General features: G+C 58.9%; 1 protein-coding gene across 1 annotated transcript in view; it reads right to left on the bottom strand.

Moving 5' to 3' along the window:
* Positions 1 to 717: 717 nt before the first annotated feature.
* Positions 718 to 16,766, bottom strand: part of LOC104911763 (rac GTPase-activating protein 1-like) — an 18,309-nt gene continuing 2,260 nt past the window's right edge. The window contains exon 10 of the mRNA XM_031554292.1: positions 718 to 748. Coding sequence (XP_031410152.1) covers positions 718 to 748 — 31 coding nt within the window. The remainder of the gene's footprint in view (positions 749 to 16,766) is intronic.

Raw genomic sequence — 16,766 nt, 5'->3', positions numbered from 1 at the left:
TGCCTCAGCCAATGGCAGATATTTTAATGTTCTATTAATAGTTTTACCCCCTTAAATTATTGATTCAAATTTACAGCCAGTGCTGCCTGCTTAATAACAGGATCCCTCAACAATCAATCGTAGGTCCTGCACAGGAGGTTGGAGGAAGGATGCAGGTGATGGTGAGTGCCGGCCGGGCTGGGAGCATGGCACAGGGCTGGGCATGGGCATCCCTGCACCAAGTCCCACCTCTGCCGGTGCCTCTCCTGCAGCCAAAGGTGCCATCAGGCAGGGGGCAGCCCGGGTATGATGCAGGGTGCTGGCAGGGACGCACCGCTATCTCTGCCACCCAGGCGCTGCCTGGCTCCGCACACCCAGTGCCTGCGGCAGCAGCTGTGCCGGAGCTCATCCTGGTGAATTATTTAAAGCGTCCCCGGGTGCCGTGATAAAGCCAGACGCAGGGATGGATGGGGAGCTGGGGCTGATCCCCCCGGCCCTGGTGCCAAGCTCTGCAGAGGAGACAATATGGGACAGCTGGAGGTGAGGGGATGAGACCAGCACCAGAGAGAAGCATGTTGTCCTCCCATGGGCACTCGTGGGTGTCCATCCCCGAGGGTGCTGCCAGGCAAGGAGCGGGTTGGGGGAGGCTGGACAAGGTCCCTGGAGCAGGGCTGATGTGGGCGGTGGGGAGGCAGAGAGGGGGTGCAGGTGGGGGAGCCCCAAGCACTCTGGCACTGATTACGGATCCGCCTGGCAGGGGATGCGGAACCTGCCGAAATAACAGATTTAATTATCTCCGTGAAGCAGCAGGAAACCAGCATGCGGGGAGGGGGTGAAGGGAAAGGGGGGGACAAGGGCTTTATCTAGCAGGGCTGTGCCCCCCAAACCTCCACCCTGGGGGTCCTCACAGCAGACTCTGCTAAGAGTCCCTCTCCCACCTCCCCTGAGAGGCTCAGCCCCTTGCTGCAGAGCAGTCCTTCCCCCTTCAGGGTCCCTGTGCAATGCAGAGGGGACCCTCTCACCGTGTACCCCGCTGTGCCTCCCCCCTCCCCAGCCCCAGCTCCTGCTCAGTATGCTGCTCGCTCCCTCTGGGCACTGGGCAGGAACTCTTCATTTCACACATCATTTCCTGCCGCTGCTGCAGAGGCACCCGCAGTCCCCATCCCCTCCCCAGCCCACAGAGCTGCCCCCATCCCCAGCCCCGTAGCACTGGCCTGTCCACTGGCCCGGGGACTCCTCCCTGCTATCCCCTGTGCCCTTGGCTGCCCAAGGCCATCACACTCCGTCCCCTGATTTCATCCCTTTTTCACCACCTGCCATCCCTGTGTGCTCAGCACTGCTCCAGGTGCTGCACCAAGGCACTGTGCCCCATCCGCTCTGATCTGTCTCCTTATCACTGCCCACCATCCCCATCCCCTTGGCACCACAGGCCACTCCATGCCCACAGCCCTGCCCCTGTGCCTCACTCCTTGCCAAGCGATGTCCTCACCCCCAGCCCCAGCAACCTGCCCCTGCCCAGAGCCCAGGGTGGTCCCAGCCCCCAGGACAGGAAGAGTTAATGGCAGGGCTGAGGTAGGAGGGGCTGCGAGGTGAGGGAGCAGCGGGAGCAACCAGGAGTGATCAATACCGTGTGCTTGAGCCGCGCACAAATCGCAGCTTGGAGCCATAAATCTCCTTCCCGTCACACACAATGAGGATGAGAGGGGAGCTTATCTCCTGACTGCTGCTCTGCCAGCGCTCCTCCTACGCGCGCCTGCTGTGCTGCCAGTGGGGCCGTGCCAAGCTGCACCCTGCAATGGGCACCCCATGGTGAGCACCCCACAATGGGCACCCCACGTTGGACACCCTGCAATGAGCACTCCATTATGGATACCCCACGATGAGCACTTTATGACAAACACCCCATGATGGGCACTCTGCAATGGGCACTCCATTAAGGGTACCCCATGATGAGCATCCCATGATGGTGTCCATCTACAGGGCAAGGTGGAAAGCTCCTGAAGTATGGGTGCTGCCAGGCTGTAGGGAGCAGGGTTTGGAGAGTAGGACTCAGCACATGTGGCTTGGCTGAGTAAGTGGGTGTCTCCAAGCAAGATGCCCGGCCCTCTGCTGCTCTGTTGGCTGCCTGGGATGAAGGCTGAAGGCAGACTCAGACAGCCTGCTGCTGGCTGCTGGCCTGGGTGGGTGTCAGCTCTCCAGTGCTGGGGAGCACTGGTGTGTGGAGCAGCAGCAGGCACACATGCTGGGTCAGCGACCCTGTGCCATGTCCCTAGCCAGCCTCCAGCTCCCCATGGTAAAGCATGCCTGGCTGCTCTGCTGAGTTGAGATGAGGCCAGTGCTGTGCTGGGAGCACCCAAGCCCTGCTTGCAAGCTGCTGTCCAGACCACCCATCCAGACCCAGCAGGGATGCTGTGGAACAGCACTAAAGCAGTCCAGCACTGACCATATGCAGGAGCTGGGTAGTGTTCCTCCCTCACTCAGATCTCCCAATCAAGCAGCCCAGGAGCACGGAGCTGTGCAGTCAGCAGCTGGGCAGGTCGATGGATCAATCCAGCATCAATACAGGGCGGGAGCAGGGAGGAGCGCTGCTTTGATCAGGCTGGTATCAACGGGCAGACAGCAGAGGCGGTGCACGGGCAGCCCTGGGACTCCCTGGGATGCAGGGGAACCCAACTGCTGTGCTACTGGGAGGTAGGGGATGCCCAGGGACAGAGATAAGCTCCAGGCTGGGTGTCCAGGAGGCACAGCCCTGGGCAGGGGGCTCTGCTCTAGGCAGGAGTGTGGGAGAGGTGCTGGGAGCCAGGCAGGTGTTAGCGCAGCTGCTAAGCAGGGGTGACAGGTGGGATAAACGAGCCCGGGCTCTCCAGGGGCCAGTAAATTAGAATCAATAGGAAGCAGGAATAATTTATTTGTTTGATACCGCGTGTTAATTAACTGGGCTGATGGGTGTGACAGGAATGGCACTGAGGGGTGCTGCCCACCCCCCTCAAAGCTGGTGCCCCTCATGGAGCTGGGATGGATGCTGGGAGCACCATCCACACTATGGCCCTGGTTGTGGGCCCACGCTCTCTCTGGAGCTCATTACTCACGCACGTGCTGCCCACTCCTTCTACATGTGCCCTTGACACAGCTGGCTGCAGATGTGTGCCACTGCCATGGGGATGGAAGGGACACCAGCCACCCTGTAGCAGTGCTTGGCTGCACCGGGACCCTCCACCCTGGCTTTGCCACCCCAGCTTGGCCCTCTGGCCCCAGGCAGCACCATCACCTCCCTCTGTTTTTTTTTTAAAGAATAACATTTCTGCTAAATACTTTAATCAGATTAGTAGCAGTGTGTCTGCAGTGCTGTTAAATCAATGCTCCCCAACACATCTCGGCGGCTAGAAATCAATTACTGTTTAAGCCGTGCCTTGGTCCCTGGCCTGCGATCAATATGGGAGATGTATTACTCTCCCAGAGTCTTTCCCACTAAAAACCTTTCATTTGTATAGCAGGAGCTGAGGCAAAGTGCTGCTGCCCTCCCCTCCGGATGCTCTGTGGGGACCATGCGGCCCCAACTTGGACTCCATGCCTGCCCCATCCCCACTGCCCTGCATCCCAGCCCTGCATCCCCTACCAGAGCTCCACATGCCCAGGTACCCCTGGCCACCACCACTGCCCAGGCCCCTATGGTGGTACCTCTGCTCCCCGTGTGCCCCTACACCACAGCTGTATCCCTCTGCAGCCCCAGTGCATTCTCCCCCCCAACCTCCTCCATCCGTGTCCCATAATTTGGAGTCAGAACTCCATTATTCACGATAAGGATCTTTAATTAGCTGTGAATATTAATGACTTACTCTGTAATTAATCACGCTTTGCTTGCTGGGGAGGGGGTAGCTCCCACCGATATCACAGCTGAGCACAATGGGTGGGGGGACTGCTGGGCTGGGGGGGCCCTCCATAACGCAGGTGGGATGTGGGGCTTGGGGGGCTGAATCCAGTGTGGAGCCCCTGCCCGTGGGGTACCATACGACTGGGGTCAGCAGCCACATGTCAGGGTAGGAGGAAGATGTGGGCAGCAGGAAGGAGAGCTCGGAGCCCCTCAGCCACTGGCACATGGCATCAAGCGCTCCCGCGAGGGCACAGTTTGCTTAAACAGAGACAGATTTAACTATTTCCATTACAGCTAAATGATGAGGCCCATAAACTTTATGGCTCCGTGCGCACGAGAGCGGCTCTAATGGCCTTCGCCATCTGGAGGAGACGGCTCCGTGGGGGCCGTGCTTCCCGCCCTCCGCCAGGCCCCGCGCTCCCCGCCTGGCAGCCTGGCACCGGGCATGCAGCCCATCACCCCATGCTGTGGCCAAGCATGGGGCACGGCACAGCGCCCCGTGGCACCGGGTGTCACCTTATGTCCTGAGCAGAGCCGTGTGGCCGCCGGCAGCACTCCCAGCCCAGCAAGGGCTGCTGGCAGGGTGCTGTGCGGAGGATTAGGTTTGGTGCAGATGCTTTGAAGTCTCATGAATATGAAGCAGCGGCTCAGGGCGGCTCTAATCTCTCCCTTGTCACGGTGACAGGTGTGACAAACACCGGGACACCAGGGCAGGGGGCAGATAGGGGACAACAGAGCACCTCGGGCTGTGGGCACATGGCTGTTCCCACCCCAGCACCTACAGTGCGTTGGAGCCCAGCACGGCTCCCATCGATCTGGCTGGGTGCCATCTGCTCAGTGGCACCGTGTCCCTGCCTGCCGTACCCTGGGCTCCATGGAGATGTCATGTTTGGGGCCGCTTCTCCTGTGACAGCCTGAAGTCCCCAGAGCTCTCCTAGGAGACAGTAACTAGAGCGGACGCTTGCTCCTCATAGGACGTGACTGGGGCTTGCAGAAGAGTCTCAGGGATCAATTCAGAGGTTGTTTTGATGCTCTCCTGGATGCAGGTTGGTGGTGGCAGCTGCTCGCTCAGCCCAGGGGGCTGCACATGGACGAACAGTGGCTGGTGATGCATGGAGAGGACTGGAGGAACGCCTGAGGTGTGAGCCCCAGGGCGAGCCATGGGCTCTGTAGCACTGCAAGGTGGGAGCAAAGCTGCTGAGCCCAGGGAGCAAAGTGCAGGACGGCCCACAGCACCCGTGGCTCTGTGGGTGGAGAGCAGGGGACAGTGAAGGGTGCGATGCCGCACACCCATAGCCAGAATGGAGCGAGGCAGGCAGACAAATGCAGAACAGATGTTTAATTATCAGCCCAGTGTTCTCAGATCCCTGGAAATCTCTGCTTCCAAATGTAGATATTTTACTACAGCATACGCTTCTGATAAAAGCTAGAGCAGTACCACCAACCCATACCCCCGCCTTCCCACGTGCCATTTGTCTCTGGGGCTGGCACCACTCTGGGTGGGGGCACATGGCACACTGCAGCCCCAAAGGCACGCCGGGGTGCCAGTGCCTTTCCATCCATCCCTGATGGCCTAGCACTGTGGTCAACACATCCCTGAAGGCTGTGCACACGGCGGATTCCCTGCTCTGCCACTTTGCAGATTCAGGGCATGTTGCTATCTTAAAACCTATCAGGTTTGCTGTCACCTCGCAGGGCTCATGAATCTCAGTGCTGGCTGGCAGAGCTGTTACCGAAATGACCCTGCGGGGAATGGCTGTGCACACCCCGACCAGGAAGCACCTCCATCTCGCAGGCTGTCAGTCTATGGATTTCTCACCACTCTGAAACCATGGGGAGCAGCTCCAGCACTATGTGGGGAGGAGCCTCCAGAGAGCCATGTGCCACCTCCGGGTGGCATTGCATGGACATGGGGAGGGAGGACCCCAGTGCAAAGCAAGGGCAGACCAAGCGTCTATCACACAATCATCCCAAGGAGCCAGGATGCAGAGGATGGGGTACTTTTCTTGCTGTGATCACCCCAATCAGCACTTGGACACAGGGGCTGCTTCCATCCCGTGGAGGGCGATCGGTGCTGAAGCCACAGTTGTTGGTCAGTGGTGAACACCACCAGCAGCTGACAGCCCAAACCCCTCATCAATCTCCCTCACACGGCCCACGGATCACCTAAGTACATCTGATTTGTCAAATATTACAATTAATTTAGGATTGAGCGGTAGCCCCGTCTGCGTGCCGTGCTCTCCCGTCTCCCCCTGCTGCCACCTCTGCCCCTGCCCCATGCATCATCCCCGGGCCCCCGCTCTTGCCTGGGATAAATCACCGCACTGCCGTGCTGGGAGCCACGCCGATTGCTTGCTGTGCGTTATGGGATCACAGGGGAAATCATGGCACAGGGGCGGGGGAGATGCCGCGCTCCGGCAGAGATTTATTTATTTGATTTCATCGGGCTCAGGGTACTTTTTTTTTTAATATATTTTTTTTTTCATCTCTCAAATGCCCGCTGGGGAATTGCAGCCCATGGAATATTAATGCTGCGCAGGACGCCGGCTCGTTAAAATGTCACCTGGCTGTAATTCCTCCTGCGCTTATTATTCCCTGGGGAGCGCTGGCTCCCATCCCTCTCCGCCTATGGGGCAGCCCCACACCCCCATGCCGCAGCGCCAGCGCATCATCACCCCGATGCTTCTCCATCACCACCTTCCATCACCATTTTCCATCACCGCTGCAGTATGGTGGGATGCTTGGGCTCCAACACAGCCCTGCTGCACTGTGGGACACAAGGTTGTCCATTGGGCAGGGCTCGGGGTAGGGTGGCACCAGGAACAGCTGCCTTAAGGAAACTTTGGCTCAGTTCCTGCAAATTAATGTTTTTTTCCCAAACAGTTTCCCAGCGCTAAGCGCGACGCGGGGAGCAATTATCTTTAGTGTCGATGTTATTACCATAAAAATTGCATTGAGGACTTTTCTCCTCCGATTAGAAAGTTAACGATCATCACTGCCTTCATTGTTCCCCGCACCGTGCTCGCTCTAATAAAGAGTCTGTGCACTTTACTTTTCACTTAGCATGAAAATTACCCAGCTGCTGCTGCGAGCGGCTGTGCAGCCCCCGCGCTCGGCTCCCGTCACGGGCCCTTGGCATCCACTGGCAGGGCGCAGCCGCGAGCGCACGGGGCAGCCCAGGGCTTCCCCAGGACCTGGCACTGGGCTGAGTGTGGGCTGAGTGACAATGATGCTTTTCCAGGGATGTGCCATCAGCAGTCCCTGCTCCACCCCCTGCACCCCTGGCTCCCCAGCTCCAAATTTGCCAGCATGGCCTCCTGAATGTGCCAGTGGCTCTCAGCTCTCTCCGTGCCCGGTGTGAGCTAGCAGCACGGCTCCCCACCACTCCGCTTCCCCCTCCTAGGCACCCACTGGGGTTCCTGCCCTGCTCTTCACCTGGACACCCAGGCTGCAACTCTCACTGCTGGTACCATCATGTGCAATTATTACATGGAGTGTTTGTATCATTTTGCTCAATACCAGCATAGCTCTTTAAATTCTCAAAGTGCTGTAAAAATCTTAGCTCATCTTCAGAGAGCGTTTTCTTTTTTTTTTCCAAAGCTCTTCATTACTCCCTAATTGTTCAAACTTCTCTTCTTTTCCTTCTGATTAAAAGCAGATTTTAAAAGTGCAGCTCAGTTTCTCAGCTATTTTCAAGTCAAATGGATTCCATCCCCCTCTCCGTGTATTAATAACCTGTTCTCGTGCATCCCCCAGTGAGCCAGTAAAAGCCCTTCTGAGCAGAGACAAGGTGACAGCAGCACTCCGGAGGGAGCGATTGGAAGGGGGTTACAGCTTGGAGGGAGAGCGATCCATCCATCCAGCTATCTATCATCCACCCTGCTATCATCCATCTACCGGAGAAATAACATTTGCAATTCCGCTTTAGCTCTTTGTAATAATCATTAATATATTTTTTTTTAACCTTCCCCAACTGGCAGCAGGAGGAGATGCGGCGGTTTGGGGAGCAGGCAGTGCCGCAGGGTGTGTGCAGAGCGGGAACGGGGCTGCATTGGCATTGTGCCTTTGTGCACGATGGCCCTGCTGAAGGGTGGCTGGGCAGCATGGGAACAAGGGGACATGTGTTCTGTGGGGAAAGCAGCAGATCCATTCCAGGGAGGGGAATCCCAGACAACCCGGGTGCCTCCTCTGCCTCCTGGATGTGTGTTCTCTATTTGGCATGCATGGCACAGCCCCTTGATGCCCACACCCTCAGCACAGGCCATGGGATGCCCCATTGTGGCAGAGCCAGGGCTTACCCACACTGGGCTCCCATGCCAGAAGAGCCTTTGGGGATGCCCGTGGACTCATGGCCCAGGTGTGAGGGGAGCTGCCAGGCACCAAGGTGCCGGTGTCCCGCCCCGGCAGATGGCAGCAGGGATGCACCACAGCCTGGCAGCGTGGGGACCTGCCTGGCGCCCCGACCTTGGAATAATCTTCAGTAGGATTAAGAGCTTAAATGTATCCATGTAATTGCCAGGCCCCTGCTGAGCTGGAGAGCGCGTGAGTGCCAGCGCAGAGGGAGGCAGCGCCCAGACATGCTCCCCCTACTGCCACCACAGGCACCAGGCTTGCTGGGTCCTTGGTGCAAGATTACAGCAGCCATCAGCACTCAGAAGATGCTTTGGGTGCTCAGCGTGCCCAGGGGTCTCAGGTACCCCAAGGTGAGCCTGGAGACTGGGCTCAGGGCACCCATCTGCTAGCCATGAAGCCATGAAGTGCCAGGTCCCCAGGCGCTGGTGGCTGTGTCCCATTGGAACTGTCCTGCCGGCTGTGCGGGGCTGGGCACTGAGTGGGGAGCTGCCATCCCAGCCCCCTCCCTGTCTGCCTAATGGTCCCTGACATTTAAATGAGATTTAGTGCTCAGCCCGATGCTGAATATTCATGAGCCCATGCGGCCCTGACAGCCCGGCTGGGGCTGCTCTCATGATTAATAATTTGTTTTTCCCGTTACTGTAAACCTCACCTGCACTCACTGCTTGATCCAGCTCTGCTGGCACCATGGGGGCACCCATGTCCTCACAGCGGGGCCAGCGGCTCCATCCCACCCTGGACATCCCCTGGCAGGGGTCCAGAACAGCAGCCTCCAACTTGGGAAACCCCACCACCATACATGGGGGGTGAATGTATGACTAGGAGTGAGAAGAAGGATGGGCGGGGAGATGTGAACTGTGAATGCTTGCTGCTCACTGGGCACACAGTGGTTTGTCACCAAATCGTGGCTTTATCCCACCCTGCCAAGCACCAGAAAATCAGTTTATTGCTCCAAATAGGTGCTGGTGGCTCCTGGAGTGATTCCATGCATCCCAAAATACCAGTGCCATGGACAGATGCCACTAGGTCCTCCTGCTCCTTGCAGGCTGGGCTCCATCACTGCACCAGGCACGATGGCTCTGCACAAATTGCATAAATATTCATGGCAAACATACAGAAATGTGCCTGTCCTGGCTGATTACACGCGCCCATCCTGAAGGCTGTGGCTGCTCCCTGGGTCCTGCTGGCCAAGCGCTTGCTGTAGGGCAAAGCATGGCAAGAACAGCCGCAGTGCCCACCCCAGTGCAGCACAGGGGGAATAAGGAGGACCTTCCATAAGCACAAGGTTGAGGCTTCACCAGGAGAGTCCCCAAGACACTCAGTGCCACCTGGGGTGTCCTCTGGGGACCCACTTTGGGGTCCATGATGCTGCTCCTGATGCTTTGGAGGCTTTGGAGGTGTCCTCAGGATGCCCATCAGTGTTCCCATTCAGATCCCTGCACGCTGCAGAGATTAATCCCCCGCAGACCTGACCAAGGTGCTGGGCTAATAGCCTGATTTATTCCTTCCCGTCTCTCTGGAGCACGCGAGGTTCCCCACTGTGTCCTGAACGACCTCATGCATAATACCATGCACAATCCTATTAACACCGCCCCGCCACGCGCTCCCTGCTTAGCGCCGCCACTCGCCGATGCAATTTCCCCATGATATATGGGAAAAATAATTGAACTATATTTGAAAATATATTGAGAGTTATGGCTCGCACCCAGTGGGATTTATAGGGGCCATATTTCACAAAACCACAGCCCTGCTCACCGAGGGGTGATCCCGAGGAGGTGAGGAGAGACCTGTGGCCAGAACAGCAGAGGAATGAGCACCACTTCTTGGTGGACTTGGGGATGCATGGCACAGGGGCGCTGCCCCCAAGCCTGTCCCCATCACATCCTTCTCCCTGTTCCACGTGCTCTGCAATGGCTTTCAGACAAATCACCATGCCAGGCACATCAGGTACCATGGGGCTGTAAATGATGCCGTGGCACAGGAGAGCATCCATCTTTCATTGCATGGCTGTGGTGCTGCATGGGGAGACCCAGACCTCCACTGCACATCACCACGCCTCAAGGGGTACACGAGATGATGGACAGATGTGCTCCAGATGTGCTCCTGGGGCTGGGGATGCCCCTCTCCGTGCCTCAGCCAGAGCAAAACACCCATCTGGCTGCAGCCCAGAGAGCAGCCCTGAATGGGAACACGTGGGCATGGGGCAGCTGCAAGCACTTCCCGGGCACCCGGGGCAGCACAGCAATGCCAGGGTTGTGTCTGTCTGCAGGAAACTCCCGGCGTGCCCCGGGGAAGGGATCTATAAATAACCGGCGGGGACTGTTTGGGAGCTGCTTTGTGATCAGGACAAAGAGAGGCGGCTTTGCGCTCGCTCTTCATTAGCTGCCTTCCTCTGGCTGGCCGGGCCGGGATGCGCTCGCATCGAGCGACAGCAGGATGTAGCTGCCGGTGTCAAGGACGTGAACAATAAGGGCTTTAAATAGCAGCGCTGCCTTTGAAACCCGCTCGCCTGCTCCAGAGATGGAGCTGGGGAAAATTCCACGGTGCGAGAAGGCTGGGAATGATGCACCCCAGGAAGTGTCCCCATGGATGGGACCATGGTGACAGGGGGTGAGCAGGTAGTGCCGTGGATGGGACGCACAGAGCTCACGGGGCCATCCCACTGCCAACCTGGTGTCCTGTGGTGCAGGGCACTGCCCCAGCAGAAGGGGCTATCGGTCAGGGCGGTGGACGCGGGGCTGGGTGCTGGGTGCTGCCCATCACGCTGATAGAGATGGATCGGTGCTGGAGGGACACGTGCGCCCGCATGCATGTGTGCGGGGGGGGCCCGGCTGCGTGTATTAGCAGGCCCTTAAATCAACACAGCACTTCAGACAGGAAGGAAATAGGCTTTGCCGACGGCAGGAGCGGCACTTGCTTTGTGCACATTACAGAACATCAGGAAAATGTCAAATTTACATAAAAATGATACAAACTCATTGGAAGAAACATGCATCCAATTATCGGCCCTGGCGCTGGCACGGCTCCGCAGCCAGAGGCTGGCCGGCCGGCCGCTGCGAGGTGCCCAGCCCCAGGGCACACATTTCATCTCTGAGTGTTTAACATCAAAGCAGCGCACAGCCAGGGCTCTGCGGGATGCAAGCTGGGCATGGCTGGCGCCTATTCTGCTGTTTTCGGGTGCACTAGGGCCATGGCATGTGGATGGGGCTGTCCTCAGCTGCTGCCCGCCAGCTGTGCCTGCTCCCTGCTGCCTAGGACTGATGGCCCATCCCGACTCCCCGGCACGATGGATGCTCCGTTCCCACCCGAGCCGCCTGCTGGGATTGATGTCTCACTGTGCGCAGGCAGCGGCCGTAATTCACGTCCAGGAGCTGGGCTCCCGGCTCGTTACTCACTGGGCACCGACATGCCGTGAGTTACGACTCTGCCTCATAGGGGCAGCAGCAAGGTGCCAGAGGACACGGTATGGAGACAGAGACATTCCCGTCCTGTGACCATGCTGTACCAACCTCCTGGCACTGGGGTGGGCATGGGGGTGACGCTGCTGCCTGGTGCCCATCTGGGAGTGGCACCTGCTGGGATTCCCTCTATTGCACCCGCCGGAGGGTGCCCGGGCTGTGCTGTGTTGTGCCGGGGAAACTGACGAGCTGTTAATTACAGGTGCTGCTTGGCTGCTGCAGCGCGTCTCTGCAGCTCGGCTGGCAGAGCCGTGCGGCGGGTGACACACTCCATGATAAATTGATATCCCGTTTAGCATCAATTTTCCCTTCTCTGGTGGCAGACAGCTGTGCTAATGGGATGGGACAAGTGAAAATGAAATAACAGGCCCTGAGCGCACCAGCACGCATCGCACCGGCAGCCCTGCTGCATGGCTGTCACTCCTGTGGGGACAGGCAGGGACACACACCCATGGGGACAGCACCCCAAGCTGGCACACTGTACGGCTGTTTGCAGCACTCGGTGCCCTGTCTTGGCTGCAGGCTCCTCTGCATCAAATTGGTGCCTGCAGTGTGTTTGCGGTCACGGTGTGCGCAGCGCACGATGCCCAGGGATGGCTGGTAATTGCAGAGTGCACTTACTACCTGTGGCATGTTTGTTATTTGCACAGCACTAGCCCTGTGTCTAAAGCGCTGTGTGGCAGCTGCTGAAATGCGTTCAGAGGCAGTGCCAGCTGTGGTTTTCCTGTTTGCCAAGCGCTCAGCCATCTCTGCAGGCAGCGCTGTGTTCCAGGTGTGCCCAGCGCCTGTTCCATTTGGCATTTCAGCATGACCGATGCTCGTGCTGCTGCTGTCTGCAGTGTGCTCGTGCTCCTGTTTGCACCCCGTGCCCAGGATGCAGTGCAGCATGGCACTTGGTGCCTGCAGCGCACCCCATGCTCAGTGCCCAGCTTGGAGCACGTGGGTGCCCATCCCCACAAAGAGAGCCGGAGAGGGCTGTGTGCTGTGGGGTGCTGAGCCCACAGCCGTCCCTCTGGGCAAGAAGAAATAAGGACACATGGCTCCTGATGGCCCGTAGGACACGGGGGTGCCCTCACTGCATTGGTGGGGCCATGGCACGGAGGTTGAGGCTTTAATCACACAGATGTCAGGGAATCAGGAGCAATGGTTCCCATGGTAACGCTAACTCTGCCCCTTGCCCGTGGCACGGCGGCTGTGCACGCGCGGGGCCATAATGGGCACCATGTGGCTGAGCTACGGCTGCTCGGGGACCCATAACTTTGAATTCCTGACTTGGGTGCATTTAAAACCTCAGTCGTAATGCCGCGTCAAGGCAGTTTATAGCTCTGTTGTTTTAGGACAGATGAGCAGGAGGCAGGAGCTGCTGGTAGGGCAGTGGGCAGCACTCCTATGCTCCTCCTGCCCTCTGTCCAGGGGCGCTGCCAACTATCCCGATGACAATGTCACGGTCTTGGTGGCTGTAGGGCACAGGGCAGGGCCCGCCGGCGCAGCCAAGCGCGAAGGAGCAGCTGAGCAATGTCTCACGGAGCATGAAGAGTCGCTCCTCACGCTCTGCTGGCTGGGCATGCTCCCCCAGCTCCCCACGGCCCCGAGGAGGGGGTGAGCAGGAGGAGTGTGTCCTGCGGGTACCAGCCCTGCTGGGACGCATCGCTCCGCAGACAAGCCCAGGGACCAGAGCAACTGACTCCGTGCGGCTCCAGCCCCGCTGTGCGTCCTCCTGCTCCCCCAGTAGGGACGGTCGTGCTGAACAGGGACGCTCAGGGTGGCACTGGGCTCTCGCCCTCCCTGCGCACAGCTGTGCTCTGCCCCTCTGCTGTCATACGGCTACGGGGACGGCCCGTGGCTACAAGGTGTCTCACAGCTGTGCCAGCTGTGCCCACGCAGCTGTGACGGAGCGGCAGCCGTGCACAGGAGCTGGAGGACGAGGACGTACGCCCGGCACCGGGGGCTGCCCAGCGGCTCGTCCCAGGACAGCATCCCGGCGCTGAGCGGCACCGCTGGAGCACCTCCCAGGCCCACTGCTGCCCTCCGTGCGCAACTGCCGCAGCTCCCGTAATGTATTCATCCCAGGGTGCCCCGGTGCAGCTGCAATATCATTATTGGCGTTTATTACACCATTAGCTTTAAAGTTTTATAAACCACAAGGCAGGTGACAAGTGGCTGGGGGAGACAGACGGGCTATGTGGGGACGGCAATGGGGCGGTCCCAGCTCAGTGCTGGCCCCAGCATTCTCACTGCGACGGAGCTTTCTCCAGCAAGTCTGTGGCACCCTGCACGGGCACGTGCATGGTTGCAGAGCCACTGGCAGACATTTTCCTCCCAGTCTACCCAAATCAGGCCCTCAGTCCCTACAGAAGCCCCTTGGTGCGTCCCCACAGCCAGGACCCAAAAGCTGCAGCATCCCGGTGCTGGTTTGCAGGAGGCAGCAAAAGGTGTCCAGGGCACCTTGTGAGAACTCTTGCGCTCAGCTTACAAAAGAGACGTTGTAATTGAGGTTTTGTGCTTAATGAAGGAATAAATTGAATGGGAGTGTTGTCCTTAATTGGGGTGTTGCATTAATTAAGGTATTGCACTTTGTTGGGGTAAAGCATTTAATAAGGTATTGTGTTTAATAGGGTTTTTTATGCAGACGGGGTCAGTGCATTGATGGGGTGTTGCATTATGGATGCATGTGCTGTCCCCGGCAGATGCCACCCATGGCTGGGAACAGGGGACTGACACCCAACATGTGGGGGGCTTTGACTGTGCCCAGTCCCACTCCTATAATGGGACCAGACACCCTGTCATCCCACATCCCACGGCTGCCCACTCCGACCCGCCAGGCGGGCACGGGAGCACAGGAAGGATCCAACTGGCACTGCGGCTTTGCAGCCACGTTTCCTCCAATTAGATCAAAATTAATGATTATCCTACAGCCGCTCCCTGTGGGCGCAGGGCCGCATCCAGCTCTGGCTCCGGTCTCACTGCCTCCCATGGCTAAGACTGGTGCTGGCAGCTGGGGAGAGGACAGGGGGACCCTCACTTGTGCCTTTGCGTCACAGTCCGTCCGGATGGAGGGGGCACAGCCAATAATCAATCTGTCGGCTGGGCAGCAAGGCAGGAAAATCACAAACAAATCTCTCCCAGATTGGCCTGAGAATAGAAAAGGACAGCGGCTGTGTCTCAGAGGGGATGAATCATCACCACGGTGCTGGAGGGCAGCGGGCAGGATCGGTCCCACGCACACACTGCTGTGGGTCGGGGCCAGCCGAGGGGCACCCTGCTTAGCTCCAACTGCCCGATACGCTGCAAAGCTCCTCCTGCTGCGCTCACAGCATTCATATGGTCTGAGGCTGCAGTCTCCCTGCCTCCACTCTCGCCCAGACCCCGCTGCCTGCAGCCTCTGTCACTGCTCTACTATTGCTATCCTCTGTGCTCTTTCCAATTAGCGGGGATTTTTCCTGATGGCTGATCCCGGACCGGGCATGGGGCAGCTGTGGCCAGCAGTGAGAGCTTCAGCTGCCCTGCAAGCAGCGCTGTTCCTACTTTCCATATCTGAACCAATGAGGCTTCTCCTCCCCTTCCCTGCCTCCTGGCTGCTTTTCCCAACAGCTGCTTGCCTGCTGGGCATTTGGAATCCTGGCTTCTATGTGCACAGCCCCCTGCGTGTCCTGTGTAGATCCAGCTATCACACTGTGTGCCCGGCCAGGGCTGCCCTGGGCAGTGAGTGTGGTGACACTGCCCACTGCCCATCCACTCGCCCTGCCCTCTGGCTGCTCATGGGCTCTTCTGCTCCCCAAGCCAGCCAGGCTCTTCTTGCTTGTCCTTTTGAATCGGATCGGATTGTTTTCAGGCCATTTCTCCGATTTGTCAACATCATTTCGAATTCCAGTCCTGGCTTCTCCAGCCCTCGCAGCCTCCCCCTGCCATCAGAGCGCAGCGCGTGGGCTCTGTGCCAGGACCCTGCTGCTCACCCAGCCCAGCGCAGCATGAGGGTGCAGGGTTAGCCAGGAGGATTCCAATTTCCTGACCCACCAGTGAGTTCCTGGCTGGCTCCCTTGCCCTGCCTGCTCCTCGCCTCCTCCCACCAGCCCTGTGTGCATGTGCCATGCTCAGCCAGTCGCAGGTGGGAGGCTCTGGTGCAGAACAGTGAGAAACCAGACATGCTGCCAAGCCCCAGCCGAGGCTGATCCAACTGGTGCCTCACTGTGTCCCAGGAGAAAGCAGCCTCCAAGCACTGATCTCCCTGAGCCCTCCCAGCTGCCAGTCCTTAGAGCAATAGCTGCCTGTGCTGCCCCAAGAGCTGAGTTCCCAGCTGGACCCATCGCATTTGGGCAGTGGGCATCTCTGCCAGCCTCTGCATACACCTGCCAGCTCCATCCACAGCACATTGCCTGTGGCCCTGCTCGCTGCCCTGCCCTGCCCTACCCATGCCACAGCTAGCATGGGGCTTGTGTCCCAGTGCCACCTGTTTGGGCACAGCTTGACCCCGATCCCAGCCAAACTCTCACAGCCAGTGGGCACAGCAATGAAGGAGCGGAGGGAGGAGAGGGTGCACCTCTTTGGCCGCAGAAGGTCATGGGGAAGTCTGCTAGCCACACAGCATGGTTTGCCCGAAAGATATGGGGCACAACCCCCACCCCGCGGGCATTCAGGTCCCTGCCGTGGACCAGGGCAGGCACGTGTGCCTTGCACACCCCAAGCAGGGTGATGCGGGCGGCTGGGCTGTGCGTGCTGCCTGCCGGAGGCAGCCCATCATGCCGTATTGACCTGCACGGAGGCAGGAACATGTGTGCCATGCACGGATCGATGGGAAGATTGAAGATGCGTGTGTGCTCGCTGGACGACCGGGGAAAGCTTTGCTGTTGGCATCGGCAGCACAGTGAAGGTCACGTTGACCTGCGGCGGGCGCCCCGGGGGGATGCGAGGTCTCGCCGCCTGTACCCTGCCAGACACGTGCCTCCCGCGTCTCCCAGGGGCTGCCCGGTGCCGGGCTTATGCCGGTGTTCCCCCTGCGGTGCCACCCGAGGGCTGCGCGGCTCGTGGGTCTGAATGGAGCGAACCCTCCGCCTCCAGCTGGGGAAACTGAGGCGGGGAGCCGGGGCGCATCGCGGCGGAGCCGCGCA

This window comes from Meleagris gallopavo, chromosome 7 (assembly GCF_000146605.3).
Source record: "Meleagris gallopavo isolate NT-WF06-2002-E0010 breed Aviagen turkey brand Nicholas breeding stock chromosome 7, Turkey_5.1, whole genome shotgun sequence".
In the NCBI taxonomy this organism is placed as follows: domain Eukaryota; kingdom Metazoa; phylum Chordata; class Aves; order Galliformes; family Phasianidae; genus Meleagris; species Meleagris gallopavo.
This window is presented reverse-complemented; position numbering and strand designations above follow the sequence as displayed.